The 25,205-nt window shown below is 43.1% G+C and overlaps 1 protein-coding gene across 2 annotated transcripts in view; it reads left to right on the top strand.

Moving 5' to 3' along the window:
- The window catches only part of HHAT (hedgehog acyltransferase), a 364,249-nt gene that overhangs the window by 264,108 nt on the left and 74,936 nt on the right, over nucleotides 1-25,205 (top strand). For both annotated transcript variants that reach the window (XM_082612886.1, XM_082612885.1), the window contains exon 10: nucleotides 17,443-17,644. In XM_082612886.1, coding sequence (XP_082469012.1) covers nucleotides 17,443-17,644 — 202 coding nt within the window. The remainder of the gene's footprint in view (nucleotides 1-17,442; nucleotides 17,645-25,205) is intronic.

The raw sequence follows: 25,205 nt of genomic DNA, 5'->3' as shown, positions 1-25,205 counted from the left end.
GGGAGGAAAGAATGTGAATAAGGAAGGTGGAGACACGGAAGGATGCTCGTGATAGATTAGGTGAACAGAGCAGTTTCCTAAAGTGGTACATAATGTGTATTTATAGAAAGATGTCAGAGAGAATGTAGACAAAACGGTCACTGGTGGTTATTTCTGGATTTTTTATATATCTGTTTCTAAATTGTCTATAATGAACGTAAGTAGTGCTGTAACGGTAAGACATAAAGCAGAAATTTATCAAAAGAGGAAAATGCAAGACACAGGCAATGCCAAATGTAGCAGACAAGTAAGAGGAAGATATAAATATATTCATTGGCTTTGGCAATCTGGAGGCCATTAATGATCTTGACAAATGTTGTTTGAATGGAATGGGGAGGGACAGAAGTCAGACTGCAGCAGGTTAGGGATCGATTGGGAGTGGGGGAGCTTAGAGACTGGGTGTAGACTGCTCTTTAAAGGATCTTGAAATACTTGACTGTGAAGAAAAGTAGTTAGGATCAAAGTTGAAGAAGTAGAAGTTGCGGGGTAAAAGAAGGGTGTTTATGAAATAGGAAGGACTGGAAAATATGTCTTTGTGCTAAGGAGGGAACCAGTTCAGTTAAGCTGGATAAGGATACAGGGTAATTGATGGAGCATGGTCCCTCAGGAGTCAGAAGGGGATAGAACAAAAGAGCAGAGGTAACCTTAGTCATGGAAAGGACATCTCTTCCACTGTGGGCACATAAATGAATGAGTGGATAGGTACCAATAGAGATAAAAATGTATGTGGTTAGGAAAGAAGTGAGGGCACTCTTATGCAATGGCCTTGACTTTCTCAGAAACATAGTAGGTGCAGACTTTGGTATGAGATAAGCCTGCCTTGAAATAAATGTCACAGCGGGCTTCATCATTATAATAGGTTAGATGTAAGCTCTCTGAGGGCAGTCTTCCATGGCACATTCCTGAATGTCTCCACTGCTAATTGTTGTACCTGGCATATAGTAAATACATAGAAAATGTTTGTTGATGATATGAATATATGGTTAGAAAAAGAATATGGTATTCTGAGTCTCTTCTTCAGTATTCATGTCGTTCCATAAATGTGCAATCTATTTCAGGTATCACGATCCCAGGGGAACACAGACAAATGAGGAAATATCTAGAAAAAGGGAAATTATAACAGGAGATTTGGAACTGGGTGTAAAAGAATGGATAAAGAAACTGAGGATACGTTGTGTCCAAAATCAAACCTTTGGAGAGACATGAGAACCTTCATCAGATGTTTGACAGGCTGCCAGTTGAAGACCCGGTACCCATGTTCAAAATGTTGCCTCAGAGAGGAGAACCAGGGTCAACAGTGAAAAGTACAGAGAAGCATGCTCTCTCCAATCTAAGTTGTCCTAAAAGGGTAGAAAAGACTGTTTCAAAAAGCCAAGAGTTCTTGGTCACTGAGAGCATTGAGGTGTAGGCTGGACGGTTTCTGGTTGTGGGTATAGTACAGGGGGAACCATACACAAGATGACCTCTCAGATCCTTACTGTCTCCAGGGTCCTTTGTGCCAACAAGAGGGGATTGTTCTTGACCTCTAGACTTTGAGGTGTTATAATACATTTCTACCAGATTTATTTGAGTGGAAGTTCACTGGATTTTTGTCATCTCATAGTGATCTGGACACTTATCTAAAACTGTCATGCTTTGCTGCTACAAAGATAATTTAGGTTCGCAGAAATGACTCTGAGGCACCAAAAAATGCTAAAGTGCCATCTAAAGCAAATGTGATACTGTAGAAAGCACTGAATAGGGTGACTGACACCTATTTGGGGCTCAAAAGATAGATAGTATCGGGGGCTTCCCTGGTGGCGCAGTGGTTGAGAGTCCGCCTGCCGATGCAGGGGACACGGGTTCGTGCCCCGGTCCGGGAAGATCCCACATGCAGCAGAGCGGCTGGGCCCGTGAGCCATGGCCGCTGAGCCTGCGCATCCGGAGCCTGTGCTCCACAACAGGAGAGGCCACAACAGTGAGAGGCCCGCGTACAGCAAAAACAAACAAACAAACAAAAAAAAAGATAGATAGTATTTAATCTAATATTTCTTAACTCTCTTTTTAATGTTAGGCATACAGGTTATTTATGCCTCAAGTCTATAGTTATCGTGGGGAAACCACTTGATGTAGTGAAAAGAGCATGCGTTTTTGGAAGCAGACCTGACTCTCCTTCCCCGCTCCACGATTAGCTGTGTTCCTTTTCTCCTTTCAGACAGCTCAGAGTGAAGAGAACGTGCTTCCCTGTGATTCCTACCAGTTGGTCTGGGTCCTGTTCTCTGATGCAACATAGATCTAGTCTTCCAGTTCTTTGGCTGGGGCTGTAAATAACCTTCTCTGAGCTTTATTTTCCTCATCTGTAAATGGGGGGAGGGGCAGATTCCCTGGGTAGTTTTGGACATTGAATAACATGTAAAGTGTTCAGCACAGTGCCCGCCTTACGGTGAGCAGTCAGTGTTTTCTCTCTCTTCCTTATTAAGAAAAATGTTTAATTCATTGGAAATTCCTTCCTTGATTATTATGGATAATGGTAACCCTAATATACTATTATCTATATACTGTTAATATAATAATCATTTGTTTTACATTAATTTTCAGTTCTTTTCATCCCTTTTGCCTTATCTGATGATCATGTACAATCCTATGAGGTGAACTGGACATGGATTATAAATAATGTATCTCCTAGATTGACCCTCTGGTCCTGCCTGGGTCACAGCAGTTCAGGATTATGGAGGTGGAGACAGATCCTGGCATGTACTCAAGGTGCTGCCTGCCAAGCCAGGCTCACCCCCCAGGCAGCCTCATTAACATCCACGTGTGACATCTAGGTGCTCTTGGTTCCCAGGTAACTCATTAAGAAAGCCTCATTTTATTTCGTGTGTCATGCACCCAAATATCTCTCTGTAGCCTGCCATTTAGATTTTCCAAAGGGAAATGTAAGATTACATTTTCTAAAGATTTGTCAACTTTTAAGATGTTTTTTTCCTTGAGAGATTTAAGAAGGGAATGATAAACTTTTTCCTCTGACATTGGCTTTGGGGAGAGTTTGCCAGCCTTATTAGGGTTAACTTGAAATTGATGTCAACTAGTCAGTAAAGGCAAAATAGAGCCCCCGCCCTTCTCTCTGTAGTCCCTTCCTTCTCTATCTCAGGTGTGGCCTTCTCTATAAACCCTCCCCTGGGGACCATTCTACAGACCCTCCCCCTCCCCCCTCCCCGGCACACCCCCAGCACGTGCGTGCTGTTTACATCTCTAGGCTGCATGTATTTCCTTCTGCTTTGACGTGCAGTTTTTAACTGTACCTCTAGATGTCTGATTCTACCACTAGACCATCCACTCCAGGCAGCAGGATGTTTCTATTCATTTTTTTATTATCTCAGTGTCTCTCACAGTGCCTAGACTGTAGTAGGTAGTCGGCATATTTTTTTATAGGCACATTCCTTTCACAAAAGCAAACACACACATGCGTGATTTGGGAGCAAGGAGTCCCTTGGTTTGAGTCTAGTGGACAGTCACTGTACAGTTACGTGATACCAGGTTATACAGGTGCAACTCAGAGTCTCCGTTAGAGTTTCATATGCTTTGTACCCTTAAAGGGTGGCATTTCCTTGGCAGAGTCCTGTGCCCTGCTCAGCGTGTGATGCCGTGGGGTGTCTTACTCCCGAGGGGACTTTGGACTCGGGTCCTCCAAAGAGCTGTGCAGCCCTGAGGGGCTCAGCAGAGACCCTGATGCGAGCTCCCCTCAAGATTGGTGTTGGGCACCTGTCACTGCACAGGGCAGCCCCTGAGAACGAGGGGTTCCTTGAGAGGATGGAAGGTGCTGGATGCCGCAGCCGCATCAGAGGCAGCCGCACGTGCAGGGGCTGGTGCTGCCGAGGAAGAGCATAAGCCCCAGACCCGCCCCAAGGCTGTCTGTGGTGTGAGTTGTTTACCAGTGTGGGTTGCGAGTCACCCTTGACATCCAGTGTGGGGGAGAGATTTCCATTCTCCCAGCAAACTTCTCGCTGAGGAGCTAGAACACTGAGGACTGAAGTGACTGAGAATTGCAGTCCTGAAACTCCCAGAAGAGGTCACTTAAGGCAGTGCCCTCAAGTCCAGCCTGAGGCCTCAGGGGCCTACTCATGACCGTGACACAGCAGGAAATTGTCGCAGACGTGATGACAACCAGATGGGTGGGGATGTTGGCCCCAGAGTTGAACTCTGAAGAACAGATTGCTTGTCCCCTCCATCTGGTCCACTCCAACATCCCCCTGGATGGTTCTTGGCTCCTGACTCCCTAAGAGGAGTTGCTGTTTAAAGCCCATGGCCACACAGCCCGTGCGTGCTGTGCTTTGCAGCATGGGCAGCCACCCTCTCTCTCGGGAGGTTCCAGAAACTCATTCTAGAAGAGGGAATATTCTTGAAGGGGGCTCCCTGTCTCCTAGACTTGGCCATGGAATTGAAAAGGGTCTGTTTATTGAGTTCTCAAAACAGACTTCCTCATCTGTGCCACCTAAGGCGCCAACAGTAAACCGAGAGTCAGCTACCTCCTGCCCTCCACCTTGTCTTTGGGCACATGACCCAAATAGACTGCATGTCCTCCACGTCCTTTCCTCCTTCCTTAGGGAAGCTGATGATGTTGGAGGCCCAGACCTGCTGGACCGGTTACTGGATCTTAGATTTGTGTTAGTGGCTGTAGCCTGAGCCAGTGAGACTCCACAGGCAGGCAGGAGCTCCGAGGGGACATCCTTGCCCTTTGGCCTCCACGGAATGACTCTGCTTGGGAGCTGCTCTTTGTCTGCTGTTTTACCGGGAGGCAAGATGGTGATGTGGGAGGGGAGAGCTGGCAACGGCACTTCTTTCATTTGGACCCCAGCTGCCTCTCTGCAGGCTCAGACTCAAGATCTGGCTTTTCTCTGCAGCTACATTAGCCACAGGTTGCTTGAGAGAACCTGATTTCCCGTCATCCTCTCCGCCCACCTTTCTCAGGGATAAGGTAAAAGTCAAGCATAGTACTCTCCAGCCCATAAAGCTTCTTTCTTCATCTCAGCCCCACTTGAGAGGGAGCCTGGTGAGCAAAGTCCCATTCTGATGGTCTGCGTCTTTCTCCAACCCTTGGGAAGTGACTGTTTCCCAACATGGATGACCATGGTAATATCCAGTTCCATGACTGACATCTTTGGATTTCGTATGGTTTTATTGTATAAACGGTGGCATTTTTAATCTACAGAAGACTCCCTTTTCTGGCACACATTGAATGTCATTGTTAGACTGTCTCTGTAAAATGCTAGCTCTTAAAATATTAATCTCTAAATGTGCACTCAAGAGTTCATTCAATTATACCATAGCATCTTTTGAATAAGCAGCGTCATCTGGGTGGCTCTCACTGCATTAAGGGGAAAATGCTTATGGGGCATTGTTTCCCGGGCATGGGATGATGATCTTGCTTTGTTTCCATTAAGTGTTGCACTAGCATGGTTTTGTTGGACGCTGCTGCAGATTTATCGTCATTCATGCCCAAACCCAAGCATTATCAGTTTTCCCTTCCAGTGCCCAGCCTTAAAAGGTACCATGTCTGGTAGGGACTGTGGATCATAATTATGATAAATGAGAGGCACTTAACACAGTTCTGTTAAAGCTGATTTGTCAGAGTACTGATTTCAGTCCAGAGAGGGAGCAGCAGCCTCTTTATTACCACAAGCAACCATTACTCTTTAATTTTTTTTTTAGGATAATTTCTTTCTTTTTTTTTTTTAACATCTTTACTGGAATATAATTGCTTTACAATGGTATGTTAGTTTCTGCTTTATAACAAAGTGAATCAGCCATACATATACATATATCCCCATATCTCTTCCCTCTTGCATCTCCCTCCCTCCCACCCTCCCTATCCACCCCTCTAGGTGGTCACAAAGCACCGAGCTGATCTCCCTGTGCTATGCAGCTGCTTCCCACTAGCTATCTATTTTACGTTTGGTAGTGTATATATGTACATGCCACTCTCTCACTTCGTCCCAGCTTACCCTTCCCCCTCCCTGTGTCCTCAAGTCCATTCTCTAGTAGGTCTTCGTCTTTGATTGTTTTTTAAACAGCACTTCGTTGCCTGAGACCTTTATTTTTCTTCCTCCTGAAAACAGTCTTCAATGGCAGTGGTTTGAAAGAGGTACCTGTGTACCTGCTGGCATTTTCTCCCATTTTTCTCCCTTTCTGGGCATTGAAACCCATCTATGGCCCGCTCACCTGAATATTTTTATTACCAATGACTGTTACTTTTTAAGGAAGTCCAGAATACGTATGTCTGAAGTGACGAAGCAGATAAACTGGGGGTGGGGTGGGGGGGTGGAAATTTGCTCTTAGGAATGGATTTGTCACCTTGAGTCAAGATTCACTTCAGGCTTCCTTCAGATAACCCTCTCCTTGTGCATTTTGCATTAGTTCATAAGTTAGCTTCATGGCAGCAGAGAAGTGGGGGGAATGGGGAGCTCAGGAGCATAAGCTATGGTTTTAGGAGCTCCGTGTCCTGAAAATCCATTAGAGAAGACAGATCTTTCTGTTTTAGCAGAGACCAGTAGCAAAGCAGCACACTGTTGTAATTGATCATAACTCTGCAAGACCATTCGTGCTTATGTCCCAAATGTTCCAAACTATATAGACCTCACCCCTAGCTGTCCCGTAGCCCTGAAACTTTTACCAGTTGTAAACCAAGGCCTGGAAAAGAGACCAGCACTGAAATCAGTGACCCTGGCTTCCCCATCCACACTCCACTCTCCTCTGTGCTCTGAGGCACTCTGTGTGTGTGTATGTGTGTGCGTGTGTATGTGTATGTGTGTGCATTCGTTTATGTCCAACAGTGATCCTGACCCCTCACTACTTTTCTTGTGGCCAAAGTACGCATTGGACTTGGAAGTGACATTCACGGCAGAGGAAGAGATTTTGTTAGCAAAGTTAAGCCAAGCGATCCAGCGAAGGGCCAAAGCCACACTCCCGCTGGCCTCGTGAACACCCACCCCCGCACTCATCTGGTACTGAGGAGCGTGTCCAGGATTTTATTTGAGGCTTTTAAAGTTAATATCACAAATCTTAAACCTCCCAATTTGGGTACTCTAATATTAAAACCATTTAACGCTGAAGTTTTGCTTTTTGGTTAAATCTCCCTTTTGGGTAGTTCTGGCAGCTTCCTGGGGAAGTTGGAGTTGGTAATTGTCCCACCTCTCGGTCCCTGCCAGCTGTCCCCTCACTTAGGGGCACCTCCAGTTGGCATCTGTGATTTAGTCTGACTTTGTAAATATCACCCTCCAAACCCCATAGCACTTTAGAGAAGAAAGTGGTGGAGGCAGACGTGAACAAGGACATTTACTCAGGAGGCCACGCTTTCCAGCTGGAGAATTCTCTTTTGTTTATATAGAGTGACAAGGAAAAGAGGAAGGGAATGAATGAATGAGTCAGAGAAATGAGGAGGATGAGGAAAAGAACAGGAAAAGAAGGCAGTTGATCAGGGTTCATTGAGCACCCCCCTGCTTTATAAAGAGGTTGTGGTACTTATGTGGTATTTATGTACTTATGTACAATGGAATATCACTCAGCCATGAAATCAACGTAAGGTTGAGTTCAGAGTTTAAGTTAGACTCTGGGGGAAATAAAAAGAGAAATGTTATAGTTCTCTGATCCGTGTCTTGACTGTGAGGTGGGGAGTCCCACGTACCCTCAGACTGGATGAAGTAGCTCAGACTTGCTAAGGAACAGCACATCAACAAGTCTGAAGAAATAACTTAGCCCGAGACGAACACATGAATTCTGCAGAGATGAAGAATCATCGGGCCACCGGCATTCAGTGGGATCAGCTGGGGAAATAGTCCCTGAAGTGAATGCCGAGCCCATTTTGAAAGATCAGATGGTGGAAAGAACAGCCAGAGGTCTTACATGATTGGGGGATGGGCTGGCATGACTGTAGGGCCCACACTTGTGCCAGAATGAAGTTCATTAATTGCAGTGGAGAACCTGTTTTGGAGACTCATAAGATGGAGTTGATGGCATAGGAGGGAGCCAGCGGGAGAATGATTTTTAAAAAGCCAGGCTGGCGCTTCCCTGGTGGCGCAGTGGTTGAGAGTCCGCCTGCCGGTGCAGGGGACACAGGTTCGTGCCCCGGTCCGGGAGGATCCCTCATGCCGTGGAGCGGCTGGGCCCGTGAGCCACGGCCGCTGAGCCTGCGCGTCCGGAGCCTGTGCTCCGCAACGGGAGAGGCCACAACAGTGAGAGGCCCGCGTACCGCAAAAAAAAAAAAAAAACAGGCTGATGGGTTTTAGTTTAGGACGTAATGTGATGGGTATGCACTGTAAGCAGGACCCCCGAGGCTAGGGACTGCCATTCTAAGACTGGATGCTTCCCGAGGACAAAGAATTTGCCTCTTCTTTGCCTCAGCAGTTCATTTTTGTTTTTGCCCGAGTGACCAAGCTACTGGGCTTTATCACTTGAGATACTGTGTCACCATAGGAATGTAGCGTATACACCTGTCAAGGCTGTGGGCCTGCCTCTGTGGGGACCTGTCCAGCACGGCTGTCTCAAAATCATCACACCACCAACCCAGATGGAGAATGAAACGCTTCAGCATTCAGTCAGGCATTTCTTTAGCGCGCTCATCTGCAGAGCACGTTCTTCTAGAGGCCCCCCCAAGGCATTGTACCAGCACAGTCATTTTTGAGTTGTACATGTTCGTTTTATAGTGAACATTTTCCTAACAGCTGCGATAAATGAGTGAGAGGATTAGGACCAGCAGGAGTGGCACTGAATAGGATGTGGGTGAGAGTCAGAGCTGCAAAGGGAGCACAAAGGAGACACAGGACAGCCGCTGAGAAGAGGAGGCATATGCCCCGGACGGTGGTAATTTGGACCCTGGGTTTGGGATCTGCTGATGGAGCAAAGGCTGAGAAGTGTGTTAGGAGAAGGGGACAATGGGGTCTCTCCCCTCAACCCTTTCCCTCTGACTCTGAGACACGGAATCACACACATCTCCATCCTACAGACTTGCAGGTTTGCCTGCAAAACAGCCGGCTTTTTGTACCCTCCCCCTCTTGGTCTGGCCTAGGGCAGCTTATAGATGCTTTCAGCATCCTCTCAGGAGGAAGGTGGGAAGACAGGCAGGCAGCCAGGAAATCTTGGTGGTTATTAAACTGAGGCTTTGAGGACCTTTTTATTAGCAATGAGACTCAACCCCTTAGTACTAAAGAGTGCAAACTCCTGCTCACTCTCCTTTGCTCAGACCTCCAAAGAATCTGTTTTATATGGTGTTTATGTATAACCCCAAATAGATGTGGGCCTGGGAACCCTGGGGATTGCTAAGGATTCAGTGTGCTCTTAAGCAAAAGAGGGTTAGCAGCCCCCTGGAGGGAAAAAGCACAGGCCCCTTTTTGTGCTCACTCCCCCCTGGGCCTTCCCATCTCTCATTTGTGACTGGAAGCTCGTTTTCGAAGAAGGACCTCTTAAAGACTTGCTTGTTTTTTCAGTCTGTGAGCATGAAGGTTGTAATACTGCAAAGACTTAGGCATCACCAGGACTCTAACCTCTGGAACATTAGTAGGCTGCTTTAAATGGGTTGAATGACTGAACCAGTATAATAAGCACTTTCTGGTCCTGCCCACCCAGCAGTCCCCCGTTATAAGGAAAGGATTTGGTGAGGTGACTTGTACTCTGCAGATAAGAGGGGACCTGAGCGGAAGGGCTACGGCTATTTGAAGGTGAGATGTTGGTAACAGACCAAGTTGTGGTAGAGTCTGCTTTGCCCTGATCCGCCCATATGGCCCCTACAGGATCTTCTGTAGCCTGTATCAGATGTCTGGGTTAAGCATAATCAACAAGTCCATGTGAGTGTTGAACCCATAACTTTGAAGGGGAGCAGAATGTGCCACCCCGCAAAGATGCCACTTTGGCATGTGGATTATTTTGAGCTGAAGGCAATCAAGATCCAGCAGACTCAGGAAAAACTTTTCCCTCTAACTTAACTATCTCAAAGAATTTAGATAGGGGGCCTGTACCAGAAAAAGAGCTATTACCAGGGATAACGTATTTATCTGAAAGACCTATCTGCAGGGCAGGGCAAACTTCTAATGGCCAAACATCTGCTCTTCTTAATCACCCTGTGAATTCCCTTCCTACACTTTGAAGCCCCAGATCCCTATCCCATTCCTTAGCTCAGGACAGCATATGAGCCTCAACGGCCTCACTTGCCCTTGAGTCTCACTGTCTTTGTGAACTCCCCTGCATATGTAATTACATTTGTTTTTCTCCTACTAATCTGCCTATGTCTCTTATGTTGTTAACCCAGCCAAAGAACCTAGAAGAGTAGGAGAAAAAAATTTTCCTCTGCTCTAGCTTTGACCCCTTAGCACTAAGCGACCTGGTGCCAATGGTGGCATATTTAAGGCTAATGGTTTTAAGTGAAGAACATCCCTGAGCAAGCAGGCCAGAGGTCTTGGTGCCTTGAAATGCTTGTGAAAAATATAGGGATGCTAATCATTATGACAACGGCATCTTGTTTATTCCTGAGTACAAGCATGCTGCTCCTGGCCCACTGTTATTAAGTATGCATCCTTCTGTTTACATGGAGTGTTAAAATCTCCAAACTCCTTAAACATGTATTGTATCATCTGATCTTTACAACAACTCATACCAAAGAAGATTTTAACATTCCCAGTATGTGCTCAGTGTACAGACTTAAGCTGAGCAGCCTTGATTGTCAAGTTCAAGGTTACAGAGATTGGTAAGTGGCACAGCAGGACCAAGGCCACATCTCCAGCATCCAGGTGCTGCCCTCCTTCTTGTCCCATGCCTTGCTGCTGTTGCTGCTTGGGCGTGTTCTAGTGGTAAGGGCAGCTGGGCTGAGCCATTCATGCTCTTTTAGCCTCTTCCGCAGGAAGGAAGATAGAGCTTTTGGGGAGCTAGAGTTTGGGTTTTGGTTTTTGAGGGTAGAGTTGAATCTTTCTCTAGGATGGAAGTTATAGGCTTAGGTTCATCAGCACGGTACTTCAGCCCACTGAGCTACTGGCTTCATGGAATGAAAATATTAATTAAAAAAAAATGTTGGCATCTAATTACATGAACCTAGAATTTTAAATGTAGACTAAATATAGCCGGATTTCAATCTCTGTTTTATAAATTCCACAGTATTTTGTTGCCAAATAGGACATAACATTTTTAATAGGCAATTTTTCAGAGTTGCATACAAAACTTTTAGCCAGCATCTTTCAGTAAAGGAGCTGAGAATTAGCCCAGCTCAGACGTGCCCTCTGCTTTGAAAGTGGACCTCTCTTAGCCTCTGGAGATGATAAGGTCTGCAGATGCCCATTAACCAACTGCTGGTTTTTACTTATTAAAATCCCATTATGATCTGTACAGGGCAGAAAGATATTAAAAGTAAATTATACTTTCTGCGTGCATCTTCCTTTGAAAACTTTTAATAAGCAAATATATAGTTTAGTTCCTTTGTGAGAACTAAACACCAGACCTTTGTCCACTACCTAGAGGATGGGGATTTGACTGGTGGGTCATCACTGGGCTGTGAGAAAGAGAACTCAGATGTGGGCCTGGGCCAAGGCCAAAGCCAGAGCCAGGGTCGGGTTGCAGGAGCCACTGTCCATGAGAGCTGGGTTTAGGAGAGCACGGCCACCTCTGCAGAGAACTCTAAGCAGGAACTCATCTCAGAGCCCAGGTGAAGCCAAGGTGGGGTCACCTTACCACCAGTGAGACACAGCCAGAAGTCCTCCCTTCCCAACCACTAAAGACTCTAGTGTTTAAAAGGCTGGTACTTGTCATTTTTGAAATCTCTCGAGGTTGGGATATGTCTGGAGCTTTGGGGCTGCATGATTTTTACTTTAATAGGGGAAGTAGGGTTACAAAGTGTGGGGAGACTTCAGAGCCGTCAGGTGTCTGTATTCTTTGGGAATGGGTGTCTTCTGAAGCCTCCCCAATAATGAGAGCAGGTCTGTGTAATCCTTCCTTGTTTCCTAATCTTTCATAATGGGTCTGTGACAGTGTGACAGTTTATCACAAATGTAAAAGCTATTGGAGATTATGAAAAGTAAATGAAAATTATATTGTTAGGTATTTAAATACTGTTGACTAGTAACTATATAATAACGCATGCATGCATACACACACACACATATGTAGAACTGCCTAAAAGAATTTTACAGTTTAGCTGAAATGACCATCTTAATAGAAAAGACATCTTTTGATGAATAACTGTTCAATTCAATGGTACAAACAGTAGGTTCTCTGGGCTAAATAGAGAGTGGGAATATTTAAAAGAGACTTCCTGGAAGAGTTGGGAAACCAGAGAGGATGGAGGATGTGAAAATGGTATGACCAAAGGCACAGAAGTGTGAAAGCCCCATTTGTTCAGGATTTCAGGATTTTTCAAGAGAACTAGTGGGAAATAGAGTAGAAAGATAAGGTAGAGCTGGAATAGGATGTCAGCCACTGCCTGCCCCAGCCCAGCCAAGTAATAGGTAATTGAAGATGGGAAGTCAGCAACTTCAGTTCAATCCATGGGACAGTAAAAACTAAGTCTTTCAGTATCTTAGGTGCCTCATCCTCTTACCTCGCTAGGGTCTGGGGTTCGTGGCAAAGGGTTTGAAAATAACATGGCAAGCCAGGAAGCTATTGGGTAGGTCCTGAAAAAAAAAGAGAGCATTGTGATTTTAAGAGTAATGTCTTTAAAAAAATTTTTTTAATTTGTTTTACATCTTTATTAGAGTATCGTTGCTTTACAATGCTGTGTTAGTTTCTGCTGTGTAACAAAGTGAATCAGCTATATGTATACATATATCCCCATATCTCCTCCCTCTTGCGTCTCCCTCCCACCCTCCCTATCCCACCCCTCTAGGGGGTCACATAGCACCCAGCTGATCTCCCTGTGCTATGCATCTGCTTCCCACTAGCCATCTATTTTACATTTGGTAGTGTATATACGTCCATGCCACTCTCTCACTTCGTCCCAGCTTACCCTTCCCCCTCCCCGTGTCCTCAAGTCCATTCTCCATCTCTGCATCTTTATTCCTGTCCTGCCCCTAGGTTCATCAGAAGCATTTTTTTTTAGATTCCATATGTATGTGTTAGCATATGGTATTTATTTGTTTTTCTCTTTCTGACTTACTTCACTCTGTATGACAGACTCTAGGTCCATCCACCTCACTACAAATAACTGAATTTTGTTTCTTTTTGTGACTGAGACTTACGTTATATTTTATTATGTTTTTATATATAACATAGTATAATTATATATTATATATAATATAGTATATATTATATACTATATTGTATTATATTTATATTCCATTGTATATATGTGCCACATCTTCTTTATCCATTCATCTATCAATGGACATTCAGGTTGCTTCCATGTCCTGGCTATTGTAAATAGTGCTGCAATGAACACTGTGGTACATGTCTCTCTTTGAATTATGGTTTTCTCAGGGTATATGCCCAGTAGTGGGATTGCTGGGTCATGTGGCAGTTCTATTTTTAGTTTTTTAAGGAACCTCCATACTGTTCTCCATAATGGCTGTATCAATTTACATTCCCACCAACAGTGCAAGAGGGTTCCCTTTTCTCCACACCCTCTCCAGCATTTATTGTTACCACGTAGATTCTCACCACCCCTGTCCCAACTGTCAGACATTCTTGAGTTGTTTTTCAGAGTGGGTATGAGGGAAATAGATACTTTCTTCTCCCTTCACGTATGCCTACTACTCAGCAACAAGCCCCAACCATCAACCTCTTACACTTAACTTCTGACATAGACATCTGCACGATGCCTGCCTGGACAAGACGGTAGGTGGGACAGAAGGAATTTATTTAGTCTGTTTAAAAATGGAACTTGTAACTCTGGCTTTCTGGCACAGAGCTCCTTGGCCTAAACTCCTTTGTAAATAATGAGCATCTTTCTTCAGTTAATAAAATACTGGTGGATGTTTCTGTGGAGACTGCTTTGAAGATTTGGTTGAATCAGAGGAACATATCACCAAGAGATGCTCCCATTACGGTAAATGGCTTCATAGAACACAGGCCTAGGGGTTCTGAAAGTAGAACATTCTAGGTTCGGATTCCACCTCTCCCATGTAAAATAGGGCTTGCAAAGTTGTGTAAGTGATTAGAAACAGTTTATATAAAGTACCTGGTACATGGATATTCAGTAGAGGGTAGACGTTATAAATAACATCTACATTTTTTTTTTTTTTTTTTTTTTTGCGGTACGCGGGCCTCTCACTGTTGTGGCCTCTCCCGTTGCGGAGCGCAGGCTCAGCGGCCATGGCTCACGGATCCAGCCGCTCCGCGGCATGTGGGACCTTCCCAGACCGGGGCACGAACCCGTGTCCCCTGCATCGGCAGGCGGACTCTCAACCACTGCACCACCAGGGAAGCCCAACATCTACATTTTATGTAGGTTCCTCCTCCTGAGTTGGGGGTTTGCTATGTTGCATTAATTCTGTTAGATGGTTTTAAATTAATAAGGTGGCACAGATGGATGGTAGCTACCTCAGGCAACATTCTCTGCAAGCAGTGACCCCACGAAGCCATCCTGGCAGGGGCAGGCCTTGTGCACGCTCAAGCTCACACAGTCACTGACAGGAAAAAAAATCTTTTTATTTTTGCTTTGCTGAGAAGGTGGTACTGAATGTTTTCTTCCACTGGGAAATCAATTTCAGTCTGAAGTGGATCTAAGTAAGTGAGGTCGTACTACTACTTTTCTAAAAGAGACACATATTTCTGTTTTTATTAATCATAGAACTGACACAAGCCTGGTAGAATTTGTAAAAGGAAACATGCTCCCTCTCCTTCTTGCTGTACCTACTGCCATCTAGAAATTAAGAGAGAAGGGATTTTTGTCTTCCAGTCTAGAAACCATACCCTCTTCTGGTTTAAAACAAGCAAGCAACCTCATGTCCTTGGAGACCTGCCATATATGAGTTTCTGGAGTAAAAGGAATTTTCAGAAATTTTTGTCGGCTGTCACTTTTGAAGGCAAAGTAACAAAGTCATGATGCCAAGAGATGCCTGAAATAGCTGTGCATGTAATTATGGGGCTAGATGCTTCCTTGTCACAAGCTTGAAAACATGTTCTTTTTGGAGTTGAATCTAATATTAAGGACCATTGATGTGGACGATGCGAGGTTTTTATTCTATACTGGGGTTTTCTGATATATATAGTGCAGCTCACTTTAATGTAGTGAGATACAACAAAAATCTCAACATAAAACACACCAGTGTTGGATGAGAAGAGTATTAGGATCAGAATTAACTTGTTTTATAAAATGATTATCTGCAAAGTTTCTGTAAACAGCAGTTATTCCTTATCCTTTTGAACTTGGTTTAACCACCCCATTTTTTTTTAACATGCAACCTTCTTACACACAGAACTGATTGTATGAAGTGGAGTATAGCCTTATGGAGCTCCATGATGGGTCAGTGGTTACCTTCATGCAGGTAGGAGGCTGCAGAGGTTTGTGGTCCATTTTTTGCCTCTGCTGGGCATTCTACACCAATAACCAAGCAGCCTGTAGGGGGCAGCAGAATGCCAAATAAAACACCTGTTCCTGGGGCTGTCAGGCTTTTCTGGCTCATTGCCCGCCCCTTCTTGGTCCATGATGCAGCACCCACCCTTCTTCCCTTTGCCTGGCAAAATTCATCCTCTAGGCCTTGCCAGGGTGGGAACCTTTACCATTAAGCCTCCCATAACCCACTCGCCTCCACTGACCCTGTTCTCCTCCACACTCTTAAGCCCTCCTGGTATACTTTGTACCATATCATAGAGCAAACAAGTACCATATCAGCTTAATGATGGGACTTGTTTGCTATTGTTTCACAACCAGCTATAACTGTCCTTTGGGCAGGAACAACATCTTATGTCTCTGTGTTGCTCATAATGCCAGGACTGCCCTGGAGGCCTAAATAAATGCTTGACAGCAGATGGAGGATTCCTTGATCGGTAGTGAGTGCTTGATGCATATTTGCTAACTTGATTGTCAAGATGGTCTTGTTTGTGCAGGAGAGAAAGTATTTTCTTTGCTTCGCTTGTTTCTGAAATACCTCCACTCTCACATGCTTTCCGGTTTGTTTCAGATTGGGATGTAAGATAGGAAGGCTTTCAAAATAAACCCAGAGGTGTAATGGAAAACACTAACTCTGGTGCCATGGTTGCAGATTTGCATCTAGGCTCTTCCCCTTCTCAGCCCGTTTTTCTCACCCAGATAGTGGGGCTAGCTAAGTTGATCACATAAGCTACCATCTAACCTGGAGCACCTTTGAAAGTGAGGGAGGACATTTAAAAATACTTACAGTCACATAGTCTCTAGAAGTATTTATTGACTGGGGAATGGTTTTTATTTTGTATTTTTTGGCTTGCCTATAAAGCTGTTCTATTCAAAAATGATTTTAAAAATAATATTTCTGACAAAATATTAAAATAATATATAAACAAGACAACTTGTCCATGGGTTGGCATGCTAGAACAGCATATGGTGTTTCAAAGAATCAAGCTGAGTGATCCATGGAAAGTGTCTAGTGCCGTGCCTGGGACACACTGTGTATTCAGGAAATGATGATTTCCTTCTCCTTCGTGGAAGGAGGTTGGACAAAGAAGCACTGACCAGCAGTAAACAAAGGCCTATGGGCTTTTAAAAAAAGGCTGCTGTAAGGAGGGTGTGTTCCTAGTTGTCCAGATCCTGACAACCCAAGATGTGAGTTTTGCCCAACTCTAGCAGGAACATACTGATTGAAGAACATGGCTCTGTGGGTATGTAGTCAGACAGCTGCCTCAACAGTAGAGAACATACCCAAGGGATGGCTGTACCTTTCGGGTGATAAGTTGGCTGCCCTGTGAGCACAGAGCTCTTCTCTTCACTTGCGAATTCGTACTGCTTCTGGGCAACTTCCCGGGAAAGCTGGAGGATCTGGCCTTGGCACCCCTCTTCTGCAGGAGCTGTCCTGCCATTTAGGGGCCTGAATTCAGCAATTGTGCTTAAATACTGGGTTTACCAGAAACTTAATAGTTTGAGCTGTAAAATACATACCTGCCTTGAAGTCTGGTGTCCTCATGGAACCAGAAACTTAATTGCCATCCTGCGAGTGAGCTTCTAGAGTTGGGTGCATCCCTTTTAGAAACTCTAAATTCAGTACTCCTCACCCTGCCTCCTATAAGTGCTGTTTTGCTCTAGTAATGAGAGCTCTTTAGCCTGTGTGTTCATTTAAGCTAAAGCCCCTCAGAGCTGAGGTCTATGTATTGCCACCTCCGTGTGTGTTGGAGAATTCAGGGAGTGCTCTGTGGCTTCCTGGAAGTCAGGAAGGGTCTGCACACGGGGAATAGCAATGTGTGATGGGAGAATCAAGCCCTGGAGCAAGTGGTATTGCCGGGACAACCCTCCGCATGGTTCTTAAAAGCCTCTTCTGTCTCTAGGTATGTGTACATTCCAATGGGCGGGTCCCAGCACGGCCTGCTAGGGACACTGTTTTCCACTGCAATGACGTTTGCGTTTGTGAGCTTCTGGCATGGTGGGAATGACTACCTCTGGTGCTGGGCAACACTCAACTGGCTGGGAGTCACCGTGGAGAACGGAGTCCAGAGGCTTGTGCAGGCGCCGCGTATCCAGGACAGCTTGGTGAGCTGGGTCCTTGCTTGTGCAGTAGGCGACAGCCACGCTCGGTGGACTGGGTTTGGGAGGGAAGGCGGTCATCACGTTTACCCCATTGTGGGCCATTCCTGCTAGATTGGTTCAAAACTCATGTGCCCAGAAGTAGGACAGCTGAAAAAGAGGCTTCTGTAGCTATTTTTAAAAAATAAATGTTTTAACTATAAAAGTAATACATATTTATTATATGAGAATTAGAAAATTCAGACAAGTATAAGGAAAGAAAAAAGTCTCCTCGAGAGAAACCACTGTTAATACCCATTCTTCTAAATTTTTTCTCTCTCTCTCCACACACACACACACACACACACACACACACACACACACACCATTTAAAACATGCTGTTATACTAGAGATACAGTTGTATCAGGACCCCTTTCTTTGTCATCAAATGCATTTCTAACAACCCTTTTTAATGGCTTCATAGAATTCCATTATGTGGATGTGTCATAACATTTATTAATTAGTCTCCTATTATTAACATGTTGTTCTAGTTTTTTTGCAGTTACCAGTTGCATTGAGATGACTGTCATAACCAGGGTGCATTCTTCAGTGTAACATTGCTAAGTTAAATGTTTTTCTCACTTTTAAGTTTTGCCATACATACTTGCTTACCTGTTTCTTAACTGCCCTGTAGACAAAGTTTGCCAATTTACATTCCTACCCAACAGTGCCTGAGAATGCCCTTGCCAATACTGAGTAGTACTGATACTTTTAATCATTGCTATTTTGATAAGTTTTAGTAGCATAAAAATCAGGTAAGGATTTAAGACATATTCACACTCTATAGGCAAATGATTTGGAAAATTAAGCATTTTTCTTTACACACATATCTTAAGTGATTTTAAACTATGAGCAAGTGTTTTATCATGTAAATCTGGCATAGTATGTATTAGAATCTTATAGGAAATCATCAATTCTGAATATGCAGCAATATTCCGATAACCCTGAAAAAAGTATCTAAAAAGAAATACGCTAGCATCAGTGTTCATGGCAGGCAGTAAAACACAAGAAATTTACTGGGAAATGATTAATGTGGGTAAATTCCCCCTGTATTTGCAACTAAAGCAAATGTATTTCAAAAAGCCAACATCACCAAAATATAATACATTTGAGTGTTTTTCTATAAAGATAGCCATAGTACAAGTGGACAGTTGTTTCAATAAAAACTGATACAAAGCATATAGCAAAGATAACACTCCTGAAGGAATTTAAATATGTTTATGTATGTTTACAGATAAGTATTTTATTCAGTACTAGTACCCAGCAATCAGCAGGAAAGAAATGTCAGTGAATTCCAGTAGAAAGTGGAATTTCAATGAAAGTCATGGCTTTGTAACACAAAGAAAAACCATGAAAGGTGGTATCATAAAGGTTACAAACTTCACCCTCAAATCTAAGTAGTCTTCCCCAAAGTGGCAAACCCAGTCATCAGCCATGAAAGCCAGAAAATTCTTTTCAGCCCTGGCTGAAGCCCTATAACATATTTCCATGTTCCTCATGAAGGGTCTGACATTAACCTTGAACTTAATCTTAAGCAGAGCTCCGTAGACTTTGAGCCGTGGCTTACATTACTAAGAAATCTAAAGAATCTAAAATATTAAAGGAATAACCCACACTGTGCAATGCAGTGCCTGGCTTGTTAATTTTGGTTAATAATGAAGGAAGACAGTGAAAAGACATGCTCACGGGATGAAGCGCTTGAATGTCTGCTCTGCCCCATCACAGCTCATTCCAGGACCTTCACGTGTTCACCTCATTTGAGCTTCCATCCACAATTCAAGCTCCCAGGTGTATAGTAATTTCTGAACATGCATTTTTTTGGTGAGATATATGTCTTGTATATTGCAAATGTGGTGTTGAGTTTACATATTTATTGAGCAAGAACACATTTTGTAAAACCTATTTTTATCATCTGTCTTGCATCCTGACAGCCTGGTGCTTGGCTATGGCTGTTTAGACTAGGAGCTCCTTGAGCACAAGGTCAGGACCCCATTATCACTTATATCCCCGGTGGTTAGCTGCGTGTCTGAGTTAGCCTCAGTAAGTCAGTACACAATTAATGCTTCCAAATTGGGTTCTTTAGTTCTTCTTCCACTTGTCCACGTAAGGACTTCTTCTCCATTACTCTGCTTCTTATACAGTTCAGCACAGATTCTCTTTTCTTTCAGAAAAACATGGCTGGCGTCACAGATGTACACAGCCTTTTGAATAAATCGTTTCCCCACTTGGGTTACATCCTTCCCTCTCTTTCATGAATCCATTTCCCATTCATTTTTAAAATTGAGATACAATATTATTGTACAACATTATATGTTATAGGTGTACAACATAGTGATTCACAGTTTTAAAGGTTATACTCCATTTATAGTTATTGTAAAATATTGGCTATAAATTTACCATTCTTTTGTCAAAATCCGAATAAGCACTTAATGCCTCCTTGGTACTTAATTTCATCTGATTTTAGTCTCCCCAGTTGATCTGATAGTATTTTTAAAATATGGGCTCTCTCCCCATGCCTCTTATACACTCTCCCCATGCCTTTCATCCTTCATCTGTTTTTTTTTTTATTTTTATGATGGATTGAAAGATATCTGAATAACAAGGATTATCATTATTTCTTTTCCCATATCTTCTTCATCTTCAACCTCAAAGCTTTGTCTGGGACACAAAATACAGTAGGATTCTATTTCTTGGTGACAGTTGAACACTCACTGAAAGACCAGTCAGAGCTGACTGTTGTAAATAGGAAGCCCTCTGACGTTCTAGCCAGGGCTTTCCTATCGAACTTTATGCAGTAATGGAAATGTCCATTGTGTTGTCCAATACAAGTAGTCACGAGCCACACTGAGTACTTGAAATGCGCCTAGCATCACTGAGAAACTAGTTTTTAAATTTATTTAACTTTAATTAATTTGAATCTAAGTAGCCCCCTTGTGGCTAGTTGCTTCCATTTTGAACAGTACAGTTCTGGAACATACCCCTTTTCTAGAAAAAAAAAAAAAGTAAAAGAATATAGTGTTTGACTCTGCTATAATATAGAATGATTTTTATTACTGATGTGGTGCCTTGTATATCCAGCTGGCTACTGAACCTCTCCACTTGAATATCTCACAGATATCTCAGACTTAACATGCATAATACTGACCTCATGGACCCCTGTCCCCCAATAATTCCAATTAGCTCCTTTGCCTCTAGCATTCTCTATTTCTACAAAAGCCATCGTCATCTTTCTAGTCACTCAAGGCCCAAACCATCAAGTTATCCTTTGTACCTCCCTCTCTCCCAGTTCTACCTGTATGTACGTTCTACCTCCTAGGTAGATCTTAATTTTTAAAAATTGTTTCCATTTCCACTGAATCATCCTAACCCCACTGTTATCATTTCTTGCCCAGTCTACCAAGTAGCTTTGAACTGGTCTCCCTGCTTCCACTTTTACCTTCTTCAGTTCATCATTCTCATAGTACTAAGTGATGCTTCTCAATAAAAACCTAACTAACCATGTTGTTGTCCTTAAAATCCTTAGTGGCATACCATTTTCTTGGGGCTCAGTCCACCATATTTAAGATGACCTATAAGGCCTTGGCTGATCTTGATCTTGCTACCTCTCTCCATCCTCTCTGCCTCTCTCCCCTCGCACTCTGTCCTTCCTTCTCTTCGTTTACATACCTGGGCCCTCCAGCCCCAGCTCCCCTGCACAGGCTCTTCCATCTCTAGAATGCCCTTGCTTCTTTCCCTCCTATTTCATCCTTCAGATTTCACCTTCAATGACAGCTTGTTTGGGTACCCTTTGCTGACCCTCCTAAGTCAATCAGGTCCCAATTAGTAACTCATTTGGAGCACCTTGTATGTGGTCTCTTCTGTTGTACCTATCACAGTTACAATGAAATATTTTTATACAATAACTTATTTAATCCTTATCTCCCTCACGAGACTGTAAGCCTCATGAAATCAGAGATCTGTATCCTTGACACATATCATGATGCCTGGCGCAGAGTAAACATGCAGTACATACTTGCTGAATGAATGAGTGAATATATTTTCTGACTTTACTGAGGGGCATATAAGAGGAAATAAGCTTACAGAGCACCATAAAGAATATAGATTGAATACTGGAAGAACTCACTAAGGCTGAGGCTTATTGAACATTATATAGGGAGATTGTTTTGTAACAGGGTAGACACTAATTGGTCTAGTGATGGCAAAATGCTAATTGGTCTAGTGATGCACAAAATATATATAGAGGAAAGAAAAGGGTAGGGAGGAGTTAGCCTTCCTGGTACCCTACTGCTTTATGAGAGGGGGAATTATTGGCTGTGACTCACTGAGGCCCAGAGCTGTAGAAAGCTGACAGAAGGCATTTTCACAAGGCACCAAGCAGGGTGGATGAAGAGGAGTTACTGCTAAAGCAGCATGCTTCTTCTCTGTACAAGTACTCTCCCGGGGAGCTAGAATTTGTGTTCAGCATAGAAATCTTTTAATAAGTGGAAACATTTTGAAGCATCAATAGAGAGAAACTACTTCTTGCCAATTCTCGATTTGATCGCTCCTTTTTTTAAAAAACATCTTTATTGGAGTATAATTGCTTTACAATGGTGTGTTATAACACAGTGAATCAGTTATACATATACATATGTCCCCATATCTCGTCCCTCTTGCATCTCCCTCCTTCCCACCCTCCCTATCCCACCCCTCTAGGTGGTCACAAAGCACCGAGCTGATCTCCCTGTGCTATGTGGCTGCTTATGTTTGGTGGTGTATATATGTCATGCCACTCTCTCACTATGTCCCAACTTACCCTTCCCCCTCCCCGTATCCTCAAGTCCATTCTCTAGTAGGTCTGCGTCTTTATTCTTGTCTTGCCCCTAGGTTCTTCACGACCATTTTTTTTTTTTACATTCCATATATATGTGTTAGTGTACGGTATTTGTTTTTCTCTTTCTGACTTACTTTACTCTGTATGACAGACTCTAGGTCCATCCACCTCACTACATATAACTCAATTTTGTTTCATTTTATGGCTGAGTAATATTCCACTGTATATATGTGCCACATCTTCTTTATCCATTCATCTGTTGATGGACACTTAGGTTGCTTCCATGTCCTGGCTATTGTAAACAGAGCTGCAATGAACATTGTGGTACATGACTCTTTTTGAATTATGGTTTTCTCAGGGTATATGCCCAGTAGTGGGATTGCTGGGTCATATGGTAGTTCTATTTTTAGTTTTTTTTTTTTTTTTTTTTTTTTTTTTTTTTTGTGGTATGCGGGCCTCTCACTGTTGTGGCCTCCCGTTGCGGAGCACAGGCTCCGGACGCGCAGGCTCAGCAGCCATGGCTCACGGGCCCAGCCGCTCCGCGGCATATGGGATCCTCCCAGACCGGGGCACGAACCCGCATCCCCTGCATCGGCAGGCGGACTCTCAACCACTGCGCCACCAGGGAGGCCCCTATTTTTAGTTTTTTAAGGAACCTCCTTACTGTTCCCCATAGTGGCTGTATCAATTTACATTCCCAGCAACAGTGCAAGAGGGTTCCCTTTTCTCGACACCCTCTCCAGCATTTATTGTTTGTAGATATTTTGATGATGGCCATTCTGACCGGTGTGAGATGATATCTCATTGTAGGTTTGATTTGCATTTCTCTAATGATTAATGATGTTGAGCATTCTTTCATGTGTTTGTTGGCAATCTGTATATCTTCTTTGGAGAAATGTCTGTTTAGGTCTTCTGCCCATTTTTGGATTGGGTTGTTTGTTTTTTTTGATATTGAGCTGCATGAGCTGCTTATAAATTTTGGAGATTAATCCTTTGTCATTTGCTTCATTTGCAAATGTTTTCTCCCATTTTGAGGGTTGTCTTTTCATCTTGTTTATGGTTTCCTTTGCTGTGCAAAAGCTTTTAAGTTTCATTAGGTCCCATTTTTTAATTTTTGTTTTTATTTACATTTCTCTAGGAGGTGGGTCAAAAAGGATCTTGCTGTGATTTATGTCATGGAGTGTTCTGCCTATGTTTTCCTCTAAGAGTTTAATAGTGTGTGGCCTTACATTTAGGTCTTTAATCCATTTTGAGTTTATTTTTGTGTATGGTGTTAGGGAGTGTTCTAATTTCATTCTTTTACATGTAGCTGTCCAGTTTTCCCAGCACCACTTATTGAAGAGGCTGTCTTTTCTCCACTGTATATTCTTGCCTCCTGTATCAAAGATAAGGTGACCATATGTGCGTGGGTTTATCTCTGGGCTTTCTATCCTGTTCCATTGATCTGTATTTCTGTTTTTGTGCCAGTACCATACTGTCTTGATTACTGTAGCTTTGTAGTATAGTCTGAAGTCAGGGAGCCTCATTCCTCCGGCTCTGTTTTTCTTTCTCAAGATTGCTTTGGCTCTTCAGGGTCTTCTGAAATTTTTTGTTCTAGTTCTGTGAAAAATACCAGTGGTAGTTTGATAGGGATTGCATTGAATCTGTAGATTGCTTTGGGTAGTAGAGTCATTTTCACAATATTGATCCTTCCAATCCAAGAACATGGTATATCTCTCCATCTATTTGTATCATCTTTAATTTCTTTCATCAGTGTCTTAGAATTTTCTGCATATGGGTCTTTTGTCTCCTTAGATAGGTTTATTCCTAGGTATTTTATTCTTTTTGTTGCAATGGTAAATGGGAGTGTTTTCTTAATTTCACTTTCAGATTTTTCATCATTAGTGTATAGGAATGCAAGAGATTTCTGTGCATTCATTTTGTATCCTGCTACTTTACCAGATTCATTGATTAGCTCTAGTAGTTTTCTGGTAGCATCTTTAGGATTCTCTACGTATAGTGTCATGTCATCTGTAAGCAGGGACAGTTTTACTTCTTCTTTTCCGATTTGGATTCCTGTTTCTTCTCTGATTGCTGTGGCTAAAACTTCTAAAACTATGTTGAATAAGAGTGGTGAGAGTGGGCAACCTTGTCTTTTTCCTGATCTTAGTGGAAATGGTTTCAGTTTTTCACCATGAGGACGATGTTGGCTGTGGGTTTGTCATATATGGCCTTTATTATGTTGAGGTAAGTTCCCTGTATGCCTACTTTCTGGAGAGTTTTTATCATAAATGGGTGTTGAATTTTGTCGAAAGCGTTCTCTGCATCTATTGGGATGATCGTGTGGTTTTTCTCCTTCAATTTCTTAATATGGTGTATCACATTGATTGATTTTCATATATTGAAGAATCCTTGCATTCCTGGGATAAACCCCACTTGATCATGGTGTATGATCCTTTTAATGTGCTGTTGGATTCTGTTTGCTAGTGTTTTGTTGAGGAGTTTTGCATCTATGTTCATCAGTGATATTGGCCTGTAGTTTTCTTTCTTTGTGACATCTTTGTCTGGTTTTGGTATCAGGGTGAGACCCTCGTAGAATGAGTTGGGAGTGTTCCTCCTTCTGCTATATTTTGGAAGAGTTTGAGAAGGATAGGTGTTAGCTCTTCTCTAAATGTTTGATAGAATTCACCTGTGAAGCCATCTGGTCCTGGGCTTTTGTTTGTTGGAAGATTTTT

This window comes from Mesoplodon mirus (genome assembly GCF_964341445.2).
Source record: "Mesoplodon mirus genome assembly, chromosome: 3".
NCBI lineage: Eukaryota > Metazoa > Chordata > Mammalia > Artiodactyla > Ziphiidae > Mesoplodon > Mesoplodon mirus.
This window is presented reverse-complemented; position numbering and strand designations above follow the sequence as displayed.